The following is a 15,945-nucleotide window of genomic DNA, read 5'->3' on the forward strand; positions in this document are numbered from 1 at the left end:
CAGCGGGGTGCGGGGGTGCTGTGCCGAACCGGGGCGCCGCTGCACCTGCCCCGGGCCCCCCCCCGCGCCGTGGGGTGCCCCCCGTGGGCAGCCCGGTTCGGGCACAGCATCTCGGTACGGGCGGCTCGGGCTCAGCGCGCCTTTTGCTGGTGGGACCGGGGGGCTGGGGGGGGCCCTGCGCCGGGGGCACGGCCGGCAGCGCCCGCCCCGGCCGGGGGGGCTCAGCCCCCACCCACCCGCGAAGCGCGTGGCCCGGGAGCCGCCGTCCAGGAGAGGCGGCGGCTGCGGGGTCCGCGCCGGGCACCCCCCGCCCCGGGAGGGGGGGCTCGGCCCAGATGGCGCCAGAGCCCGTCGCCCCTCGTGCGCGGGGCCAGCGGCTCCTGCCGTCCCCCCCCGCCCCGGGGTATTGTCCGCCGCAGCCCCCCGCCCCGCGGCCCGCCCCGTCCAGCCGCGTCCCTCCCTCCCCCGCCCCCCGCCCAGCCCGGCCCCTCGCCCCTCTCCTCCCCAAAGGCCAATGGAGACGAGATGCGGAGAGTAGGGCCGGGACGGGCGCGCCGGGGCCGCTCCGTCCGTCCCCTGTCTCCTCCCCTCGGCCGCTGACCGGTCTCTCTCGCGGCGGCCGGGCCGGCGGGGCATGCTAGCCGCCTCCAGCTAAATGGCGCCGCTCCGCCGCCGGGCGCTGCTGCGGGCGCTGCTGCGGGCTCTACTGCTCCCGCTGCCAGGTGGGTCCGCGCGCCCCATTGTCCGCCCGCGCCCGCTCCCGGCTCGATCAACCCCGAGGCGGCGGGACCGGCCGGAGCGGGAACCGGCCCCGCGCTTTGTTCGCGCCGCGACGGAGCGGGCGGGGGTGGGGGGGGCGCCCCGCCGGCAGGGGGCGCGAGCGGGCCGCGGGGGGTTCGCGCGCGGCAGTGAGCGACCGTTAATGAGCCACGAGCTCGCGCCCTCGGGATGCCTGAGGGGCCGTGCGGGGCGCGGGGCCGTGCGGAGCGCGGGGCGGTTTGCGGGGCGGTTTGCGGCCCCCCCGCTCGCTGGCGCGGGGCTCTCGCTAACGATGCCCTGTAAAATCAGCCTTTTACGAGCCGCCCCGCGCCGGCTCCGCTGGCGGGCCGGTGAAATCAGCGAGCGGCGCGGCGAGGGCCGCACCTGTGCCGCAGCCCCGCCGCAGCGGGGGGTCCCCGGTGCCCGGCCGCCCCCGCGGTGTCAGGCGCTGCCGGTGCGGGCGGTGCGGGCTCTGGCTCGCTGGCCCGTTGGCGCAGCGCGTTGGCAAACGAGGCGAACGCCTGGGTGTTGCACGGCGTGGTGCCTTTGCTCCGCTTGGAGCCGGCCCCGCGGGTTTCCCGGAGTTTTTCCGGAGTTTTCCCGGAGTTTTCCGAGTTGGGAGGGCTGGGAGCCCTCCACAGCGCTTACGGCGTGCGGGGGCGCTGCCAGTGCGCTCGGCAACTGGCGCATCCTACTGACAGGCGACGTCTTTCTCCCTCTCTCTTAGGAGTATGGTGCTTTAGCGAACTGTTTTTTGTGAAAGAGCCTCAGGATGTTACTGTCTCAAGGAAGGATCCGGTGGTTTTAGACTGCCAAGCCCGTGGAGAAGCTCCTATAACTATTACGTGGCTGAAAAATGGAGGCAAAGTATCTGAAAGTGAACGGATCTACACCTTATCCAACGGCTCGTTATATATCAGTGAGGTGGAAGGAAAGAAAGGAGAGCTGACTGATGAAGGATTTTACCAGTGTTTAGCTCTGAACAAATATGGGGCCATTCTCAGTCAAAAAAGCCACCTCACACTAGCAAGTAAGTTTCTGCGCCTGTTTGTTAACCTGCTCCTGAGTTTGTGACAGCAATTCCCTGAACACCACACAGACCTCTTGTTTTGATTGTGTACATGAAAAGACAAATTACAAAAAACCCCCAAAGTGCGAGTCAATTCTGCAGAACCTTGGTTTTATTTCAAGTGTTTAAATATTGTGAGCAAAACTTGTGGTATCCCCTTTTCAAGGACGTGATGTGTCAGAAGCAGTGCAGCCACCTGTGAGACCTCGTGGGCAGTGGTACCTTGTGTGGGCAGCTCATGTGGGTCACTGGTGTCCAGAGCAGGTGGTGATGTGCAGTTGTGCTTGCAACGGGCTACAGAAGCCCTGGGTCTTGCTTCCCAGTTGCTGTTCAGGCAGCCTTAGAAGGGTTATTCGCAAATCTGATTAAAAAAAAAAAATGATTCTTTGTTCTATAGCTTGACGTTGTGTTGTGTCATCTTGAGGCAGGGCGGAGTGGTTAACAGAGCTGGCTGTCTTTGGGAGGAGAAAGAGAGGAAAGGTTTTTTGGGCAGCCATGAGGGTTATGTTACCAAGCCCTTGCTTTTCTGATATGTGTGTTCAGCCAAGCAGATGCAGGTGCTGTCCCTTTTGGGATTCCTCTGGAACAGACCATAAGGGCCTGTTAGGTGGTTCCACTAGGATGTGAGAGTCACGTTTCTAGGGTGACTCCCTGCTGCTGGATGAATGGCGAAGGGAATAGTTGTAAGTACCTTTATGGCTTTAACATTCTGACCCTGAGTGCATGTTGCTCTCTGTTTTCCTAGCATCTTTAAATGTATTGAGGAATAGATGCGTGTTGGGAACTGGATGCCGTGCCTCTTTCTATGCCAGTGCAGAGCTTTGCCAGTAGACTGCTTCTACAACACTGTTCTATGATTCTATGATTTTTTTTGCTTTCCAGAGGTACGCAGAGTCATTGCAAAGGAAGCGTAATGCAGAGAGTACACAGTTTATGTAGTCTTCTCGTGTTCCCTGTATAATAGGACTCAACTGATGAACTTAATCTAATAGGAAAAGGCTTCCTTTGACCTCTTCAACCCTCTTCTCAGTAGCAAGTTGCATGAAACTGTGGTGCTGATACCTCAATGGAAACTTGACATTAGTTGTAAATTGCAAGTTTTACCAAATTCAGTCTGAAACCGGTTAAAACAATTGGAACATTAAGTTACGTTAAAAGATGCCTCAGTGTTAACATCTGTCATTTTTTCTGTGTGCTTCTGAATTGAGTATAAAAACTGTCCATAGATATCCCAGGAAGGTGTGAAATTCCTTGTCCAGTGAGTGACAGCATTGGGCATTTGAAAACCAGCCTGGAAGCAGGTGGCTCCAAGTACGCGATGAGGTTTTCACATGCTGTAAGAGGCTGATCTGTGAACTCTTGATTTCAGAAACCTTAATACTTTTGTGTCATGGCATCTTACTCATATAGAGGATTAATAGACCAAGCAGTTCTTGGGTACTTTGCATAAAAAGGGGAAAAATGAAGTATTAATATTGTTATTTAAATTCACATCATTGGGTTTCATTAACAGACTGAAGAAAACCTTTCTTAAGAGGATAAAATTATTTTTTTTTAAATAAATATAAAGTAAAGCAGTGGCTGATGGATCCCATGTGTAGGACCGTGGAAAATTTAGGGCCCTTTTAAATAGGAGACATTGCAGTATAAGCTCTGTGCTCAGTATCAGAGAACTTCTGGAAAAGTAGTACAGAGCACTATCGTAGTACAGCATAGTAATATACTTGTAGTATCTGGTTTTATTCAGGCAGTACTGAACTTTTATAAATGTTTGTTTCTCACATGCACATTATTTCACCAGAAAGAAGGTTTAATTTTGTTTTGATTTTTTGATAATGAAAGACCTTCACCAAGGAAGAGTTATGAACCAACAGATTGCATGCTGTGGAGAGAGACTTTTAGTTTGCAGCCCCCTCCCCCAGACTGTGACAAAAGGTTTCTTTTTTTCTTTGCATACTTGAAAGGTTTCCTATGGCTGTTGGAGAAAACTGGAAGAGATTGTGGATCCATAATGATCACAGTAGGTGCTGTTGACTTAGCGATTAAGTGGTTAATAGTGGCCAAACATGGAGTTATGCTATGTAGCAGCCGCCTCTTTTGAATCATACTCCAATCTGATTGGTTTCAGAATGTCATCTTTACTATGAAACTGTGAAATAAGGCAGTAATTTGTATCGTTATATTTTGAAGCCCATAACACATGCGCAAAATTAGTTTTATATCTCATTTTTACAGTGTTTCTGCCAGCTATCGTGAGTTGATCAGACTTCACAGACGTTTCAAGTGAAATAAATTAAAAGTCTTGTGAGGGATTTTGTAGGCTTACAGTTTTGCTTAGAAGCAGTTGTCTGTTGCTGTGAAGGCAAATTACCTTGTGGTCAGGGTGCAGAAGGAACTATACATATTAAACAGGTGGAGAATAGGCATTAAATGGGCATTCTTTCTTTGGAGGAAAAAAGCAAACTCTCTCTCTTCAGTCACTGGTAGCAGCAGGGCGCGAGGATGTTCTTTTACTTTGCCTGGTCAGAGCTTTTGCCAGTAAGCTTATCTTTTGCTTCAGAATTGTAATGTTTAGTGTGGCATTTGGAAATCAAAAACTTTAATCTGTCCAAGAGTTTAAGATTTGAACACACAAGGAGATCAGGTCTTGGTTTCTAAAGTTAGGAACTGGAAGCTGAAGGTTGCACTCTTGGCAAGAATTCCATTATTCATGTGCAAATTAAGAATTCACAGGGTTAAAAGGTTAGAAACTGGCCAGGATGAGGTTTACCCTTGTGATAAAGAGCAGATGACCCTCATTCATTGGCCAAAGCTTTCATGTAGCTCCTCTGCAAAGTTAGTGATTGCCATGAATTGTTCTTGAGGAATGCAGAAATTCAAATGTGAGCAGGCCTTTCCTTAAGTGTCACTATGGAGCCTTATCTCCCGAGCACATCAGAGTAGGTCTGGAGGGACAGGGTTCCTCCCCAGAGGCCCCAAGGCTTTGCTTTCCTGTTGTTCATCCATGCACAAAAGAATTTGACTAATTTAGGGCTTTTTTTCGGTGAGATCCCCCTACTTTTTTAAAGAAAACTCTGGGGCTGAGGTACTGCTTAGGTAAAAATAAATACTAGTTTCAGTACATGCTTGTAGTTGCTTCCAAAGCAGGATTATTGTTGTGGGGGGAGAGGAGGAGGTTCCTGTGTGGTTCTTTTGTGAGGCAACATGTGGGGGTAAAACACTAATAATAAAGAGTATGAGTTACTCAAAATTCGACTTACTGCTGCCTATGCTAATAAGAGAGGTCTCTCGAATGGAATGTAAAAGGAACGTAGACTGTGGAGAAAGTCTAAGCACTTTTGGTACAACTTGGAATCAGCCAGAAAAAAACAAGCTGAGTTTTTTGTATTCCTGCATTTTTAAATTATGACTATTTTACCACAGTTAACTAAGATGCTGTCTAAAAATAAAACTAGACTTCCAAGGAGATGGTGTTAACGATAAATGGAGAAGGTGGATCGCACTCTGAAGCTAGCAACATGGGCTTTGGGCAGTGATTGGACAGGGTGCTCGTTTATTTCCTTTTCACAAGAACTGGAAATTGGAGTCTTAAGAGGGTTGGATGGGATATATACAGCTGGGTAGGAGAGTTCCTAGATAACCCTTTCTTCTCTTGTAACTTGGCTAAATTGATTTTAATGTTTGTGGATTACAGGAAACATAAGCCCAATTCTTCATGTACAGATTGCTGCATTTCACAAGAGTGAAGGTTGTGCAAGCAGAAGTTTTCTGGGAACATGCTGCTGGAGGGAAACTGCATGTGCGTGTTGCACTGCAGTTTGCAAAACGCTGGGCCTTTTACACGTAGCAGGGTATACTTTGTGGAGGGTTTGCAGTTTTGCTTACCTGCTGTGGCAGTGATGTGACTTCTGGTCCCACTGTTGTGCCAATAATGAGCAATATTTATGTTTTAATATCAGAGTAGCATCTTTTGCTCTGCTTTTAAATACTTGCACTTAAGAGTGCATCCAGCTGAGCCTTATCCTGTACTGTGACAGTCATGTTTTCTTAGCAGTTCCAGCTGTTTGTTCCCACTTCTGCATTGTGCTGTTCCTTGTGTGGGCACAGCTGCACGTGTGGTTAACTGAACAGGGAATTGATCTGGGTTAAAATAATAGAATTAAAACAAAAGATGGTGTTAACCCAAATGAGTTCCCTGATGCGGTTTGTCATGGAGCCACTCACAGCGATTGCACTGGCATAACTGAGAGGAGTGATGTGGAGGTGGAAAGACTTAGTGGGGACAGAGGAAGGCTACTGAGACTTAGACTGTCACAAAAATAGATGTTCAGCAAACTAAAGTATTTGTGGAACATGTGTGTAGGCAAAAACTTTGCCCTTCTGCTACTAATTTTTTTTTTTTATTAGTTTTAGTGTCTTGCCCTAAATGAAGGGATTAACAGCTGTGGTCTAACAATACAGTTATCAGTTTGTATGGAATCTGTCATTTCAGGTGTCTTCCAAATGCATGTAGACGTCAAAGGTGTGTTTAATTACTTTAAATGATAATGGATAGAGGAACAAATCCTGAGATGGAAGGGTGGGGTTAGGGAGCAGAAGTGGTTTTTGACTGAGATGGAAGTGAAATGACAGTTGTAGACAATGATCTTGTATTAAGAGAGAGGAAAGTCTTAATGCTGTAGAACTGGTGTGCATATGGACAGTTTGAGGAACGTCTTTAGGTTTTTACAAGTGCTGCATTATTGCTATTGCTTTGATTAGTTGATTTGAATGTCCTGACAGTATAGTCCATTTCTAAGGTGAGAGTGTGCATGGCTGAACCTTTGTGCGTTTAAATTCCAGTATTGAAGGCAGGAGGAGCACATTTAATGTTTCAGCAATGTCGCTTGATAACAGTGAAGGAGAGCAGTATGATTTTTCTTGTTTGACTGAGATACATTGAAGAAATAAGAAAACTGGCAAATACTCTCTTCTGAACTCTCTTTCTTTTAGAATTTTCCTCTAGAACTCCCCCAGTTATCTTTTAACCTGAAGTCCTACAACACCTTTACAGAAGAAATTGTCAACATCCTTTTAAGACATAACCACTAGTTACTTTTTTCTCTCTCTTTTTTTTTTTTTTTTTTTTTTTTTGGCACTATGGCATTCCCTATTCTTTCAGCAGTGACTGATCTGCACTTGTAAAAGCTCTTCCACAGGCTGAAGGATGGGCTTTTGTATTGTTGCCAGGACAAAAAAAACTGTATAAAACATTACTTATTGCACATGAACAGTGTTTGTTTCCACTACCATGTTACTAGAGTAGTAAGCTTTTCATGGCTTTCCTCAACACTTCAGTTTCAAGTTTGTGTTGAGTATAATGCCAAACTGAGGCATTTCATACCCTTGCTTTTCTTCCTAGCTAGTAAGGCTGAAGCTATTATGGCTTTTACTAGTTTTTATCACTGTAACTTTATAATGTATAAAGTTTTTACCAGCTTCTTTTTAAAGGAATGCCCAGTCTTATTGGGAGTGTACTGTATAGCTAGTAAAACCTTCACCTATGTGAGAAATGTTGAAGGAAAGCATGATACCGTGCTAGAAGTTATTCAGAGCTGTGACTAGAAGCACTCAGTTCTTACCTGGTGCAAGATCTATGTGTGATATGTGCACTAACTGTTGAGATTTCTTTCCTACTTGCAAACCAGTGTATGGCAGCAAGGGATGCTGTTCTGTTCTTGCAGTGTGGTGCTCCCCCCCACTGCTCCCTTGCTTCCTCCTCCCTCTCTCTGCATTTCTTGGTGTAGAAATTGTTGAAAGGGCATTCAATAAGGCCCCCTTTTGTCAGCCAGCTCTGATTATCCTAAAGAAAAGGATCTCACTCTGAGCAGTTGTTTGCCTAGAGACTTGTTGTCACGTCTTCACAATTTAACAGCTGTGGCTATTGATGGTGTGCAGAACAATTTAAGACAATGACAAAAGAGAATCTTGGAGGAAGAATTTAAAAGTTACTAAGCGTTTTCCTACAGAAATATGGTGGTTTCCATTGTTGGGCAAATTTGTGCTTAGTTTTTGTGTGTTTTCTTCAGTTTTTTGTATTTTTCCACATCTTATCTCCAAAATTGTGGACATAATCTTTTGTTTAGTTTTGCATTGGTTTTTTTGTTTCATCAATAGGCCCAGCTGTTAAATTGGGATTGATTACTTCCAGTCTTTATAACTGGTAATCACCACCTAAGTGAAAAAGTAATCAACAATGTCAAGTCTCCACATTTTGTTGAGTAAGTGTGGGTTGTATGGTCAACATTAGTTACTAGGGTCAACCTCCACGTAGCTTTTAAGCAGCAGCAGTTTAAGCAGCGTCTACATTTTAAAGTTGATTGTCTCAGCAATTGAGCTAGAGGTGAAAAAAAAAAAATCACACTAGATGATCTGTCGGGAGTTAGAAATCCATCTGGCAGCCTTCCAAAGCCTACATCTATAGTGGAAACATTTTTTGTTTGTATGGATGAAATGACTACTTTTTTAATAGATTGAGATAAAGAGCAGGTATAGGAAGGAGATGGTTGTGAAACCAGTGGAGTGTGGAGGGTTTGTCTGTGACTTACTTTATGAAATTACTGTGACCTCCTATGTTGTTTTTTCTATATATAACAGTTTTGGAGGGAGATGGCCTTCCTAATGTATTAGAGGAAAATGTAAATAAGCAGTACTAGACAGATTTTCTTTATTGCTTTTGGTTTGTTTCATAACTCTCAACAGTAATTCTGGTTAGTTGGGTTTTTTTGTTGTTTTTCCAATGAAATAAAATTTGATCTTTTAGGTGAGTGGAAGTTTTTTTGTTTTTAACAATGTGAATGCTCATGAATGCAAAATAAACTAAGTGGCACCTCGATAATACAGTTACCATCTTGAGACTCTGTTCCAAAGTGCTTGTTTTTCAATTGCCTGTCTCTGCTGGGCTTCTGGTAGGTTTCTGATAGCATCTGCGGCTTAGGGAAACAGGATCTAGGTATCATTCCCCCCAGATGCCCATAGGTCTGCTGTGTGCTTGTGAAGTTCACTTAGCTTTTTATTATCATAACCCAAAAATGACAGAGTGTGTGATCTTTGTAACTTATGGGGTAAAGGTTTCAGAGTTGCCGGTTGTTTCTGTGGCACTATTACACTTAACAGCTTTTAAAATTCCTGCCGTGGTCAGGGTTTTGCCTGAGTTTGGCTGATGGGAAAACTATGAATTTTTCAGTAGTTAAGCTTGAGGGAGTGAAGTTTGCTTCTAGCCTGAACACTTCATGGTAGTAATTGTGATAGTATTCAACGTGTACCTTCTTATTTACTGCATGTCAGAGCAGTAGAATGCAGTGTGAGGAGTGAAATACTGGAAATGAACCTGTTATGAAAGATGCAGGAACACTGGCAAGCTTTATATCAAAGCTGTTCTCAGAAATTAATCGTTAATTTGAGGCAAAAGTTGCAATGTACCAAAGTACTGCTTTACCATCTCTGGAAGGGTTACTGGGGACTTAGCTACTGGGGAGGGAGGAAGTCAGCAAGGAGTGCAGTGATTTAATCTTCTGTAATTGTGATTCTTGGGTTTATACCTGTATAAACTGATTTCCTCTTCTGTATAAAGTGGTAAGAAAACACAGTTATTCCCATAAATTATTTGAAAATGATCTTATGAAGTTGTTTCTGCACATAGGCAGAGTTTTGAGGGAAGGAATGACTTCTGAAATACGAAATAAATGGAAGTGCACTGATTGCAAAGGTCTAGCAAAATTGAAAACAGACAAGAACTTTTGTCATAAAACTAGAAAACGGATAGAAACCTTATCAAGTAGAGTTTCCTGCAGTCATGGGTGTGAAAGCTTGCGAGGCTCAGAGAGCATGTGATGCAGTCTGACCTAGCTCCTTCTAGAAATCTGTCCTTACTGCCTGGGATTGTTAATACAGGAAAAGAGCATAAGGGCACAAGGATGCCACCCATATCCTACATCTCTGTGGTTGTAGGGGATTTGTTCGATGAAAATATCTCAGGTGATCTTGAGAAATGAAAGAGAAGTAGAAAAGAAATGCAACTGTAATGCTTTCCTTTGGGATATTTCTTCCTGTCGCTAAATCTGGGCATTGGTTTTAACTAATGACCATACAAGAAACAGTTAGCTCCTGTAATTTTACCTTGTATAACATAAACTAAGGAATTGTTTCTCTTAAAAATAAAGAAAAAAAAAAAGAAAAAAGAAAAAAATAAGCCTGGGAAAAATGAAAATCCAAAGAGCAGGGCTTCTTTTCTGCAAAAATGATTAATAATCTGCAAGTGTGGAAGTCCTGCCTTTGGATTCCTCAGCAGACACTAAACTATTCTCTCAGTGGCTGTTTTTAAGAGACATTGCTACATGAGAAAATACAGCTGAGCCACTGCTCAGTTAAGTCAGTATTAAAAAACGTAACCCAATCAAAATCTCAGCCGTTCCTTCTATAGGCAGTGGTCAACACTTTTCCTCTTCAGACCTTACAGTTATGCTTTAACTTCTATTTTACCAGTTTTTTCAATGATAGAGTGCTACTGAGTAAATTACATCTCCGGCTGTTGACAAGAACTGTGTTTGAAAGCGGTGCCTGCCATAAGAGCCCTGGTAAAGTTCTCCTGGACAGCAAGGAGTGGAGTAAGGTCATTGTTGTTTCTGAGTTATGACAGTAATCTGTTGTGAAAAGCACGATTCTTAACTGCAAAGAGGATCTTTGACATCCTTTCCCATGTATAGAATCTTAGGAAGAAAACTTCCTACATACTGGCTGATGCAAAGGGACTGGTGGTAGAATGAATTTTGTCTCAAAACATTGCAATTCGCCAAATCTGTGTTCAGATGTGGAACATCTTTGCCATGCCTGTGTTTAAGTAGATGTTGGAATGGGCAACATATTCCATTCTGTATAAGTTCACAGTTCTGTTCAAAATTGGCAGGCTTTTCTGAATCACAGCTTTAGGTGGGGTGAGTACATTATTTCAGCAAGGAGAAAAGAGTTTGTCTCTAGCTGCAGGCTGCACTGAGTGGTATATTGACACCAGAGCAGCAAAACTTACCTTGGTCTAGTCCTCCAGCCTCAGAACATGCTAAAATCATGATTTTGAATATAAAATTAGCAATGATTTACCTTGTCTTAAAAGTATGTATAATGGAAATTCATTCTTTAGTTCTGGGATGCAATAGTTCCATTTTGAAATGATTTGCGTATGAAAGACAGTTTTGAAAGAAATAATCACTTGATTGACCAGGGGTAAGGGGTACGTAAAAGTTATTACAAGCATTAAACTTGTCATCTGGTGTTCTTTTAATACATGGCTGGGGGCAGTTAAACCATGTCTTTATAGCTTGTGATGTGTATCTTGTGTATAGCGATGCGTGAATGTTGGAAACTGGAGGGAGTTCTATGAACAGAAGCAACTCTATCTTCGGATTTAATTTTTAGCATCTTCAGATAATAATCTTGTTCATATTGAATGATCACACCATTTATTCTCATTTCGGTATAAATTTTCAGAATTTCTTGTGCAAAACCTTTGTGTCTTAATGGTATCACTGACAAATTGATAGAATTATAAAAGTAGAAAAAATTTTGGATACTTAATTGATCAGTGTAATTTTACCACATGTGTATTAGCTCATCTTTGGACACTCTGATAGATACACATGACTTGCTTCTAAAATCTTGGATTACACCAAAGGTCTTTCTGAATCTTTCAGTCAGGAGGGTTTTAAGCTTTGATGATATACTTTTTTTTTTTTTTTTGGCTCTTCTTTGAGCCATTTCAGATTAAAGACAAAACAAGATAAAATATTATTAGACAAATAACTTCCTTTTCTATATCACCTCAACCTTTGCAGCATGAGTTTCTCATGCGAAGTAGCAATGATCAGCCTTCTGTCCCCCCACTAAAGGTCATCCATCAGCCTGTTTACAAAAAGGGATTTTCAGTTCTTTTATGCTTTATTGAGAGACTTCAATGTCCTGTATGCCTTAAGGAGAGGAAAAAGTATCAAATAGAAAAGCTTCTCGTTTCTTTGCTGCTGTGTTCTGATACTTGGGATTTTCTCATCATTTGTGTCCTCTCCCATGTTCGCACTCTTTTCTCTTTCTCATGTCAGGTACAGACTAGTTTTTTGCTGCATGTAGTCATGTTTGGCAGGGTTTTCTTTTCTTTTTTTTTTCCCCCTTCTCTTTTTTCTGTTTATAAGTTGTCACATATATGCTATTATCATTGTTCTGGATTTGCAAAACTGCTTTTGGTGACCCCCCCTTTTCTTATTCCTGTCTGATGACTGCAAAGAGGCAGTATTCCAGTGGAGCTTATTTTCACAGCTGTGGCTGGAGAGGGAAGTGTCATAAGATACTTCGAGGTCAGTTTTGACCCCAAATTTAGATGAGGTAAAAATGATTCAACAGAAGTGTAATATCTTGTCTCGAGTGGTCTGGCTGTCACTTCAAAACCAGATCATAATTATGATTGAGAAAAAGCTGTTTTGATAGCTGTTGCAATGTACAATAAAACCAGCTCAGTATTACACAGTATTGTTTTTTGTTTTACAACTTGTTACAACTGGAAGTTTCAAATAAGCCATTATCTTTTCAAAGAAACTTGAAAATTAATCTTAAGATCTTTGAACATGCAGAAGAGTTCTAAATAATTTTTTGCTTACTCCTGCTTGTACGATCTTCAATATATTAATAATTGTTCAGGTAACTTATCAGCAAATTAACTAGTGTAAATTGTTAAATTACTATTTCACTGTCCACATCAAAATCTCTAGTAAACCTCTAATAACTGTAACATGTGCCTCGGGCAGAGCTGTGCATTATGTATGTTCTTTGTAACGAGAATTTGTTGACTTTATGAAGCCATTGACGGACATTTATCATTTTGTTCATTAAACTTGTCTGTGACATCCGGCAAATTGATGTTAACTGGAAATATTCTCTGGGAGTTCTGGCTTGATACCGTCGTTTTGCCTGAGGAGAGAGAAACTTTGTACATAGCACATCCCAAATTACAAGGGTGAAACTTCCTTCCCCCACCCCCTCCCCAAAAGCATAAGTGAGTGTACCACCAGATCTTTTTTAATCTTGCTTTTAATGCCTATTTATGCAGAGGACCCTGTGGCCCCCAGTTTGCAAGCAGATTTATCATTGATCTTCAATAGAAGTTGAAAGTGGATACTGCTTTTATTAGTTCGGCCAGTCTGTGCCAGGAAGGCAGCCCAATTTTATCACACGACCAAACTATTGTAAAAATGATCAGAACACAAATCCAGTGCTCTGCACAGTGGCTCATGGAACAGGTACACATGAGTTTGTGTTCAGATGCATCAGCCTATACTCATAAAATAAGTTTTTTATATATTTAAGAAGTGGAGACATAATTGAGCATGGGGATTTTTTTGTTTATTCCAGTTAGTAAATTTTCTTTTCCCCTCTTTCTTTCCCCTGGTATTTTTTCTTTCTTTTTTTTTCTTTTTTTTTTTCCTGGTGTGAACTTTATTTGTAACTATGATTTCTAGTGTTTAGAATTCTTGGATATATATAAAACACTAGAAGAGGTAAGCATTGATACAGTGTACAAGAAATTAACCATGGAATTCTTGGTAGCATTCATGGGATTTCAGACATTCTCAGTGCATGGCATTTAGTACTTGTTTGTAATGGTCATCATCTTTTCTTGATGGTCCTTGTTGCTGATTCTCATAAAATACATGGTAGATGGCCAGATTCTTTGTGGGAAGCCTTTGTATACACATTGTAGAGCACTGCTTAGTTTGGTCTTTTAAAATTACTATGTTTGGAATGGTGAACATCATTGGTTCTGCACTTGAGCACCCAGTGTGGGAAAAAAATACATGCTTTTAACACCTGCCTGAGTTTGATTCCAGTGGATAGCTGTCTCTCATAATGGCAGAGGTTGTTAATAGGATATCTGCCCACCTGCTAGCGTTCCTGTTGTGCTACTAGCATCCAACTGTATCGGGGATCTTTCAAACAGGTATGAATGTACTAACAAATTGTGGCCTAACTGACTAAAATATTCATTAGGGGCTCAAAGATAATGTTCAGCTTGTAAAACCTTCCAAAAATTGAATATCCAAAAATCTATTACATAAAATTTTTGTCTTTTGAGAGAAAGAGTAGAGCAGTTGGCTCTTTAAAATATATTGTGTCTCACTACATAATAGTTCACTGGATTAAATGAATTTATTGATTTCTGCTTCTTTGCTGACACACATTTATGAGCAGTTTCTTTGGCACCGTGGCCACATGTCAAAGGTCATAACTTTCCTTCACTGTGGAAGAATAAAAGCTTTCAGATGGTGAATCCCTGAAATCCACACAGTGCTTTATCCCCCCCCCCCCTTACTGTTTTTGCATGACTTTAAGATAAATAAAGAATAATACTAAAATATACGCACACTTGAAAAAAACCCTGTACTATCTATCATAAAATAATTGCAGGAAACTGTTTCTCTGCGCAAAAGGTGACATAGCTAATCTGGTAATAGGTATCATTATGGGATACATGTAGTATATTAGGCTCTTTTATGGTCAGAGGTTTTATTGGAAATGGTCGATTCTTAGAATATAATAAACATTTCTCAGGAAGGATTTTATTACAGTTCGGTTTAGTAACAGTATTTCTTTCCTGTTAGAGCTGTGTCAGAGGCATATTACACTTTGTGCACCAGAGTTGATGCTGGAAGTAGATCCTAGTGAGAGAATGAGGCACATTGATAATCTGTGCTTTGTGTTTAGGTGAACGTTTATAATGTTGACATTTTCTTTAATGCCCTTCAGCAGTAGTAGCCTGTGGGATTTTTGATGTGTACTAGGTATGAAAGTCCACTGATGACATAAACATGAAGCTATTATAAAAGAATCTGCAATGGAATATAAAGAAGTTGAAACAGTCCACTAGTTTGCAGAAAGAGAATAATAAATCATGCTTTAAACATAAAGTGGCTGACACTAATTCTGAAGTTTTGGAAATGCAGAATAGGATGCAGTTAATGCCATATCCCTTGTGCAGTTTGTGGTGCTCATCTGATTGATAACCTGGCAGAAAAAAAAACTTTTTTTTTTTTTTTTTTTTAACGCTGGATAGGTGTCTAACTAATGTGGTTAGCTGTGATGATTTGAAATGGCTTTCTGTGTTATCTGACGAGTGCTAGAGCTGGTTGGAGATAAGTAGGCAAGAGCAGAAGGGATTTGGGATTGTCTGGGAAGAGTTTGTCTTTACTTTTTAGCAGCTACTAACTGGCAGTTTAGCTCTGACTGTCTCAAGAAACAGCAGTGTGAAGGTAACCCAACTTCCATCAGGTGTTATTTTGATTTAAAATCATGAAAATATTTGTGCTAGGTAAGGTGAAGCAGGTTTGAATTGTTAGCAGGGCCTGGCTATAGTCCTCCCAGCAGGACTGTTTCAGAAGGAATAGCGGAGCCTAGAGTTATATCAATGGGGAAAAAAAAACCACCATGATTTTTTAAGAAGACTTAAAAAGTCTTCCCATTAGAAAGAGAATTGGCTGCCAAACTTTATTTTTGCATAGTAGAAGTGAAGCCTGTTGATGTTTTTAAGCGTGACTCTTGCAAAAAATACTAGTCATAGACTTTTCTTCTGCTCTATTGTTTTGTGCAAATGATGATCTTATTCTAAAGGGGCTGGTGGCACTCTGCTCTTAGTTACCGAATACTTGTATTGCAGGACTCTACTTTTTGATGTGTTAACCTTTTGGATAGGAAATTGTCATGTTGGTATCCATCTCTTTGCTTTATTTTATTTTTTTTTTAATACAGTATACTTCTGCAGGACTGTTTGTCCTGTTCCCTAGAACAAACCCAAGATGAAACAGCTTTTTTTGTATTTTTGTTTTTCATTAGGATAGCGTGGGAATGTCTGCTTAGGGAACAGAGACATGGGATTTGCTGGGCAAGTGGCCTTTTGTGTCTGGAAGTAGCTTTTGCTGTTCCTATGAATGTATTTGCAAGTTTTAGTGTCCTGTAAGTTCTGAGGAAAATTTTCAAACTTTTTTACCTTTTTTTTTATTTTATTTTTGTTTTTTTGCACATGTTCAGCACAGACTTACTCAGCT

General features: G+C 42.1%; 1 protein-coding gene across 1 annotated transcript in view; it reads left to right on the plus strand.

Moving 5' to 3' along the window:
- The first annotated feature begins 266 nt into the window (after positions 1 to 266).
- Positions 267 to 15,945, plus strand: part of PRTG (protogenin) — an 87,941-nt gene continuing 72,262 nt past the window's right edge. Inside the window, exons 1-2 of the mRNA XM_080396579.1 lie at positions 267 to 722; positions 1,487 to 1,789. Of these exons, the coding sequence (XP_080252705.1) occupies positions 656 to 722; positions 1,487 to 1,789 (370 nt within the window). The 5' untranslated portion in view covers positions 267 to 655. The remainder of the gene's footprint in view (positions 723 to 1,486; positions 1,790 to 15,945) is intronic.

The sequence above is a fragment of the Falco punctatus genome (assembly GCF_963210335.1).
Source record: "Falco punctatus genome assembly, chromosome: 7".
NCBI classification, from domain to species: domain Eukaryota; kingdom Metazoa; phylum Chordata; class Aves; order Falconiformes; family Falconidae; genus Falco; species Falco punctatus.